This window comes from Pygocentrus nattereri, chromosome 1, assembly GCF_015220715.1.
Source record: "Pygocentrus nattereri isolate fPygNat1 chromosome 1, fPygNat1.pri, whole genome shotgun sequence".
Taxonomy (NCBI): domain Eukaryota; kingdom Metazoa; phylum Chordata; class Actinopteri; order Characiformes; family Serrasalmidae; genus Pygocentrus; species Pygocentrus nattereri.
The window spans coordinates 56,627,500-56,636,203 of NC_051211.1; the positions used below are offsets into that span (position 1 = coordinate 56,627,500).

The 8,704-nt window shown below is 44.4% G+C and overlaps 1 protein-coding gene across 3 annotated transcripts in view; it reads right to left on the bottom strand.

The window, feature by feature from the left end:
• Window positions 1–8,704, bottom strand: part of cacna2d4a (calcium channel, voltage-dependent, alpha 2/delta subunit 4a) — a 230,781-nt gene that overhangs the window by 170,364 nt on the left and 51,713 nt on the right. For all 3 annotated transcript variants that reach the window (XM_037542278.1, XM_037542276.1, XM_037542274.1), the window contains 5 exons: window positions 6,073–6,159; window positions 2,374–2,445; window positions 2,216–2,277; window positions 2,066–2,133; window positions 1,033–1,078 (listed from right to left, as the gene is read on the bottom strand). In XM_037542278.1, the coding sequence (XP_037398175.1) occupies window positions 1,033–1,078; window positions 2,066–2,133; window positions 2,216–2,277; window positions 2,374–2,445; window positions 6,073–6,159 (335 nt within the window). The remainder of the gene's footprint in view (window positions 1–1,032; window positions 1,079–2,065; window positions 2,134–2,215; window positions 2,278–2,373; window positions 2,446–6,072; window positions 6,160–8,704) is intronic.

Sequence of the window (8,704 nt, forward strand, 5' to 3'; positions counted from 1 at the left end):
CCTGCCGTCAGGGCTGTTTTATTCCTGTTATTTATTTCATTTCTTTATAAACTGTCTCGTCTTGCTGAGTTTGATTTGTTTGGGCTGATGAATGTCTTTGACTGATGGACTGACTGAATGATTTTGTGGTCTGTTGTAATTAGAATGGCTTTTATAAGAGAAACGTTTACATTTATTTGATCTGCTTCATTTTCTACTGATTTTAAATAAGTACTTATGATCTCTTCTATAACTGTTTCATCACCTGTCTGTAAAGAACTTAAAGCTGCCAGCGATGTGAAAATTCTACATAGATAAAAAACATAATAAAATAAATAATAATAATAATTATCTTTATTATTATTGTCATTGTCATCATTATTATTATCATCATTATCGTTGTCGTTGTTGTTGTTTATTTTGCAGGAGATGTTTCTGAGATATTTCTAAGAACATTGAGGGCAACCCTCATTTTCAATGTAGCCGAGCATTTACAAAAACAGGGATTGACATGACAAAGAAAATAATATCTATATTTAATCATTGTAAATTAAAGGAAATTTTAAAAATAACAGTGAAAAAAAGATAAAAATAGATAAAAATAATAAGAATAAAACTTGAGGTTTAATTGATAAGAGATTAAGACCAAAAGAAGATAGATTAATAAAACAATAATAATAATAATAATAATAATAATAATAATAACTTAATTAAAATAAGTTAAAGAGTAATAAAGAACTAAGGAGAACTAAAACAAGAAATAAGGGTTAAGAATAGATAAGATTATGTAAAACAGGTCCAGGCCGTCTGAAGGTGGTCAGTGAGCCGAGGTTTAGTGTGTCCTGTAGTGAATTCCAGCTGGTGCTGTGACTAAAAGCAGATTCTCCCAGTTCAGTAAAAGAAGTAATGAAGTAGTAATAACTCGTGCTTTTAGTGCTGGTTTTGACTAAATAAATGAAGTGTGGTTTCTGATTTATGCCCAGAGCTATAGATGAGGAAGGCGAGGGAGGAGAAGAAGGGTTCTGTTGGGTTCTTCTTCCAGCACATACTCACCACTCATTGGCTAACGTCACGTCAGACGCGATGAGATCATGCAAACCTGAAAGGGAAGAACAGTGATAATGATAATATAATAATTAATAATAATGTGTGACGTGGAGCGAGGAGGTGGACGCACGTGCGGAGATAAGCGAGATTTATTATGGGCAAATCTAGGGTCATCGTCGAGACAGTCCAGGGTCATTGTCGAGGCAGTCCAGGGTCATCGTCAAGGCAGTCCAGGGTCATCGTCGAGGCAGTCCAGGGTCATCGTCGAGACAATCCAGGGTCATCGTCGAGGCAGTCCAGGGTCATCGTCAAGGCAGTCCAGGGTCATCGTCGAGGCAGTCCAGGGTCATCGTCGAGACAATCCAGGGTCATCGTCATGACAGTCCAGGGTCATTGTCGAGACAGTCCAGGGTCATAGAGCCAACACAGATTGAACGGGGGGCAGACACGACAGACCAACAATAAACAGGATCAAACAACACACAGTGACCAGAATAACCAAGAAAGAGCAACACACAGCAAACACAGGGCTTAACGAGGGACAGGTGGAAAACAGGTGGAGACAATCAGGGGCGGAGTCATGAAACGAGGGGGCTGAACCAAAACACACATGGACAGGACTGGGAGGGGCCAATCGTGACTAAATGAGACAGGGTACATTTACATGCAAAAGCTTGAACAACACTGATAAAATAAGAGGTTTTGTTTATTTTCACTTCCTCTACAGAGAAATCTTTGGCTCATTTTAGTGCAGAATTTTATAATATTGGGAAAAAAACCTACATAAAATATTAAATATGCCATAATATTTGCATAGGCTACATGTTATGTTTGTTTTGTTTGCAGTATGCTCCACTCAGGAAATAAAGGATAGACTGTTCCGATTACTGTGCAGAGTCTCGGCAGAGGATGTGAGGATTCACAGGACTTTAATTAGAACATCAACAAAGTGTGTCATTTGGGTGGGGGCGCACAAACTTTCGCAAATTAATGAAAAATAGTGAAAGAGTGAAGAATAATGGGAAAAGTGAAGATTAACCTTCTTCCACTGAAATGTTGCCCGTGAAAATGAACTTCCCGTGACCTCTGGTGAGCACTAAGCCAAGACTGGAGAAAAGAGGTCAGTTAATCGATCTGTCCGTTAAAAAGGGACTAAGAAGGAAAAACGCCACACTGGACTTCTGGTCACCTGAAAGGAGTCTCGTTGATGGTTGTGTAGAAGTATTCGTTCTTCAGGAACACGACTCTTCTCTGCAGAGAGAGAACACTGTAGTCAGGTCCTGCATTTAAAGCGGCCTCACTACGGCCTGCTGTGGTCACAGCAGGGTAAAGTCAAAGGTCACGCACCCCTTTATCTACTGTGGCTCTCACGTCCAGAGAGAGTGTCCCTGTCTCCCCCTTCACCATGGCGGTCCTCAACTGGTGGAAGAACACACAAACACGATTAGGCTGTCTGCACAACACACTATTCACACCGGTCAGGCGTAACATTCTGACCACCTCCTTGTTTCTGCGCTCACTGTCCACTTTATCAGCTCCACTGACCGTATAGCTGCTCTCTGTAGTTCTACAGTTACAGACTGGAGTCCATCTGTTTCTCTGATACTCTGTTACCCTGTTCTTCAGTGGTCAGGACCCCCATGGACCCTCACAGAGCAGGTACTGTTTGGGTGGTGGGTCATTCTCAGCACTGCAGTAACGCTGACATGGTGGTGGTGTGTTAGTGTGTGCTGTGCTGGTGCGAGTGGATCAGACACAGCAGTGCTGCTGGAGTGTTTAAACACCTCAGTGTCGCTGCTGGACTGAGAATAGTCCACCAACCAAAACTATCCAGCCAACAGCGTCCTGTGGTCAGTGTCCTGTGGGCAGCGTCCTGTGGGCAGCGTTCTGTGGGCGGCGTCCTGTGGGCAGCGTCCTGTGGGCGGCGTCCTGTGGGCAGCGTCCTGTGGGCAGCGTCCTGTGACCACTGATGAAGGACTAGAGGATGACCAGCACAAACCGTGCAGCAGCAGATGAGCTGTCGCCTCTGACTTTACATCTACAAGGTGGACCGACAAGGTAGGACTGTCTAATAGAGTGGACAGTGAGTGGACACAGTGTTTAAAAACTCCAGCAGCACTGCTGTGTCTGATCCACTTGCACCAGCACAACACACACTGAAGAACAGGGTAACAGAGTATCAGAGAAACAGATGGACTACAGTCTGTAACTGTAGAACTACAGAGTGCAGCTATACGGTCAGTGGAGCTGATCAGATGGTCCAAAAGGACATTAGAAAAAGTAAAATTACACGTTAAGAGTGTTTTCCATCTCTTGTAAAGCTACCAGTTTGAAGATTAAGAAGTTTAGTATAGTGCTGCACAGTGATCTGTAGCAAAAAAGGTGTTTATACACTCACCGGCCACTTTATTAGGTACAGTTCAGTTGCTTGTTAACTTCTCCTTCTCTTGAGAAGTTACCATATTATTTAGATACAAGGTTTGGTTATAATTAATTTAACGCAACTCACTCCATTCAGGCGTGTAGAGGTGGTCAAGACGACCTGCTGAAGTGCAGACCGAGCATCAGAACGGGGAAGAAAGGGGATTTAAGGGGGTTTGAACGTGGCGTGGTTGTTGGTGCCAGACGGGCTGGTCTGAGTATTTCAGAAACTGCTGATCTGCTGGGATTTTCACACACAACCATCTCTAGGGTTTACAGAGAACGGTCCGAAAAAGAGGAAATATCCAGTGAGCGGTCAGTTGTGTGGACGAAAATGCCTTGTTGGTGTGAGAGGTCAGAGGAGAACGGGCAGACTGGTTCCAGATGATAGAAAGGCAACAGGAACTCAAATAACCAACCAGAATCTCTGAGGAACGTTTCCAACACCTTGTTGAAAGTCTGCCATGAAGAATTAAGACAGTTCTGAAGGCAAAAGGGGGTCCAGCCTTTTACTAGCAGGGTACCTAATAAAGTGGTGAGTGTATATATCTGGTATGGGTCACTGTGTGCAGCTGCAGTTAGTCCAGAGGCTAACATAGCAGTTAGGAAGCTGCCTAACTCCTCTAAAACAAACAGAAACACCACAAAATGTAAAGAGTAATACAGTCTCGCGACTGAACGAGCCTCGTTTTCATGTTTTCATGTTAGAGGGGAGAAATGTTTAAAAGCTTGTACACTGGACGGTCACTGCTATAAAGGTGGATGTACTATTGCTAGATGACACCAATTTCTCTGTCAAAATCTACTGAAGTTGAGCTCAAAGCAAAATTTCTCATATGAAATTCATCTGCCCCGGAAGTCTGGAGACCAGACTGAACAAAGGGCTAAACCGCAGCGTGGACAGAGTGGACACTGTACAGAACACTCCGCAGACGAAGAGGCGGAACGGACAAGCGGATGGTAACTGGCTGCTGCATAACGAGCAGGTTCGCATATTCCGTCCCACAGCAATCAGACTTCAGTCCGACTGACTGGAGACACATTTCAATCCCAAGTGTAAACGCAAGTGGCTGAAATCTTATCAGGAGACAGTCCAGATACTGGACACAGAAAGTGACCGGGAGCCACATTACAGAGGCCTTCTATCTTCCTGGCTCAGGATCTGACGGGTCAGGATGAGATTCTTCACAAATTCATGAAGCAGAAGGAAATCTGACCTCAATTTAGGGTTTTTATCTCATCTTATCAGCTTTTCTTTCTCAAGTCAGGAAATCTTAACTTACTCGAGCGAAGTTGACAATCACCTGTTATGTCGGTTGCCTAGCAACCAACCATACATGCACAGCTGAAATGCAGACACATAATCAAGTTAGTTAGCCCGACAGCTAACGTTAGCTACCGTTACTGAGGAAATACAAGGTCAAATAAAACTAAAACGCGATAAACTGAAAGTTAAGAATGTTGTGTCAGCGCTTTGTGCTGTTTATCACAGCGCCCCCTGCTGTTTATCACAGCGCCCCCTGCTGTTTACCAGAGCTCCCCCTGCTGTTTATCAGAGTCACCCCCTGCTGTTTATCAGAGTCGCCCCCTGCTGTTTATCAGAGTCGCCCCCTGCTGTTTATCAGAGTCGCCCCCTGCTGTTTATCAGAGCGCCCCCTGCTGTTTATCAGAGTCACCCCCTGCTGTTTATCAGAGTCGCCCCCTGCTGTTTATCAGAGCTCCCCCTGCTGTTTATCAGAGCTCCCCCTGCTGTTTATCAGAGTCGCCCCCTGCTGTTTATCAGAGCTCCCCCTGCTGTTTATCAGAGCTCCCCCTGCTGTTTATCAGAGCTCCCCCTGCTGTTTATCAGAGTCGCCCCCTGCTGTTTCTCAGAGCTCCCCCTGCTGTTTATCAGAGTCGCCCCCTGCTGTTTATCAGAGCTCCCCCTGCTGTTTATCAGAGCTCCCCCTGCTGTTTATCAGAGTCGCCCCCTGCTGTTTATCAGAGTCACCCCCTGCTGTTTATCAGAGTCGCCCCCTGCTGTTTATCAGAGTCACCCCCTGCTGTTTATCAGAGTCACCCCCTGCTGTTTATCAGAGTCGCCCCCTGCTGTTTATCAGAGCTCCCCCTGCTGTTTATCAGAGTCGCCCCCTGCTGTTTATCAGAGTCGCCCCCTGCTGTTTATCAGAGTCGCCCCCTGCTGTTTATCAGAGCTCCCCCTGCTGTTTATCACAGCGCCCCCTGCTGTTTATCAGAGCTCCCCCTGCTGTTTATCACAGCGCCCCCTGCTGTTTATCAGAGCTCCCCCTGCTGTTTATCAGAACGTCCCCTGCTGTTTATCAGAGTCGCCCCCTGCTGTTTATCAGAGCTCCCCCTGCTGTTTATCAGAGCTCCCCCTGCTGTTTATCAGAGTCGCCCCCTGCTGTTTATCAGAGCTCCCCCTGCTGTTTATCAGAGTCGCCCCCTGCTGTTTATCAGAGCTCCCCCTGCTGTTTATCAGAGCTCCCCCTGCTGTTTATCAGAGCTCCCCCTGCTGTTTATCAGAGTCGCCCCCTGCGTTTCCCTTCGTTTCTCTCCAGCTTAGTCCAGCAAAGTCCAGCTTAGACCTGGAGTTTGTAATCTGTGTGTGGCAGAACGTTCACTCACGGTGTCTTCGGTGTCCTCCCACTCCACCTCAGACAGATCCACACTGTTGTAATTGGGCTTGGGCTTCAGCTTCTTCCCTTCTTTGTACTGACAAACAAGAAAAGACTGAGCTAAAATATGAACCCCCTAAAATCCTGACGTACTAAGACTTATTACTCAGTCACTACACGGACCACCACACTTCTCTTACACACAAATGATGGTTCTTCTAGGGTTCCTCAGTAAAGAAAATGGTTCTATATAGAACCATGAGTGCTCAAAAAAACATTGCATGATGAAAGGGTTCTCTGCATCTTGAAATGGGTCTTCAGGTTGGTAGAGAATTTGTTGTATACGGTTCCATGTAGTACCAAAAAGGTTTCTTCTATTATTACAAGCTTGATATAGTAACAGTAGAAGAACCCGTCTTCCCTTTTAGAGCTACATACAACACATTTCCCAACAATCTGAGGACGCAAAGCACCCTTTAATCATGCAACAGGTTCTTTGAGTGTTCATGGTTCTACATAGAACCATTTTCTGTACTAAAGAACAGTTGAAGGACCTCCGCACACATCCATACACATCCACTCCTCCACACTCCTCCACACACCTCCACACACACAGCCAGACTCCTACACACGCACCTACACACATCCGCACACATCAACACACCTCCACACACCTCCACACACATCTGCACACATCCACTCCTCCACACACCTCCACCCACATCCCCATATCTCCACTCACATCCACACACCTCCACACACCTCCACACACCTCCACACACCTCCACACTGGCCATTCTACCTTCACATTATCGTATTAACAGCAATCCAAATAAAACATAGAGCAACAAATAAACCAAATAAGCAGCCAAACTATTACAAGTGCAACAAGAATTTGATAAACTTCTTGTAAAATCTGCATGTAGACTTTTAAAAATAACCGTGCCACGAAGGGTTCTTTGAGGAATGCCATAGAACCATTCTGGGTTCCCTAAAGAACTATGCTTGAAAAAGAGATATGTGAGTGTGAAGACCCTTCTCAAAGAAACTTCATGTGATATAAAGTTTATTTACCAAGTTCCTAGAAGGTCTCGAGCAGATCCATCCTTCAGCACCAGAACACACAAACAGAGGTTTCGAAATGGTTCTTGCCCCGGACCAACAGTTCAGCCTGTACATTCTGGTTCTTCACACAACTTTAAAAAAAAGGTTTCTTCACACTCCTGCATCTCACTTACAAATACAGTTCTCTACACTCTTAAAAAAGATGGTTCTTCAAGGGTTCTATACTAAATGTGAACCATGAGTTCTACATAGAACCATATGCATGCTCCAAGAGTTTTTGCATGGTGACATGGTTCTTCGAATTGATGCAGAATGTGTTGTACATAGTTCTACACAGAGTATTTTTGAAAGTGGTTCTACAACAATATTTCCAAAAAAGTTGGGACGCTGTGCAGAATGTAAATAAAAACAATGCATTGATCTGAAATCATGTGAACCATATTCAGGAAAACACCACAAAGACAACAAACCAAACGTTAAAACGGAGAAGTTTTATTGTTTATTGAAAAATATTTGCCGATTTTGAATTTGATGCCAACAACATGTTCCAGTAAAGTCGGGACGGGTCTGTTCACCGCTGAGTCCACCTCCTCTTCTTTAACAGCTCTGTCAGTGTTTGGGAACTGAGGAGACGCTGCTGCAGCTCTGACAGTGAAATGTTTTCTGTTCTGGTTTGATTCAGGATTTCAGCTGATCGTCAGTTTCAGGGGCTCATTTGTCGTATTTATCATTTCATAATGACCCAAATGTTCTCAGTAGTGAGACTCAGTAGTGAGTCTGGACTCCAGGCAGGTCAGTTTAGCACCCGGACTCTTTTAATACGGAGCAGTGCTGCTGTAATTCATGCAGAATGTGGTTTGACGTCGTCTTGCTGAAATAATCAAGGCCTTCCCTGAAAAAGACGTCGTCTGGACGGCAGCAGATGTTGATAAAACATGTTTATATCATTCAGCTTTAATGGGGCCTTCACAGATGAGCAGGTCACCCAGGCCATGAGCACTAATGCCCCCCTAAACCATCATGAATACTGGCTTTAGAACTGAGCACTGATAACAAGCTGAGTGGTCTTCAGCCCGGAGGACACCGTGTCCATGATTTCCTAAAGAATTTCAGCTGTTGATTCGTCGGACCGCCGGACACTTTTCCACTTCCCTCAGGCCCAGAGAAGGTGGCAGCGTTTCTGGATCCTGTTTATATTTGGGTTCTTCTTTGTGTTTTAGAGTTTAACAGCGTTTGTGGATGCAGTGATGAACTGTGTTCACAGTCAGTGGTTTTCAGAAGTGTTTCTGAGCCCATGCAGTGATTTCCACTACAGAATCATGTTACTGACCTGCTGCCAGTCAAACACCAGGTGTTTTATTAGCATTACACAACTTTACCAGCCTTTTGTTGCCCCTGTCCCAATTTTTTTGGACAATTTTTTTTCGTGTTGTTGGCATCAAATTCTAAATATTTTTCAACAAACAATCAAATTCCTCAGTTTCAGCATCTGATTTGTTCTCTTTGTACTATTTTCAATACAATATAGACTTTAAATGATTTGCACATCATTGAATTTTGTTTTTATTTACATTTTG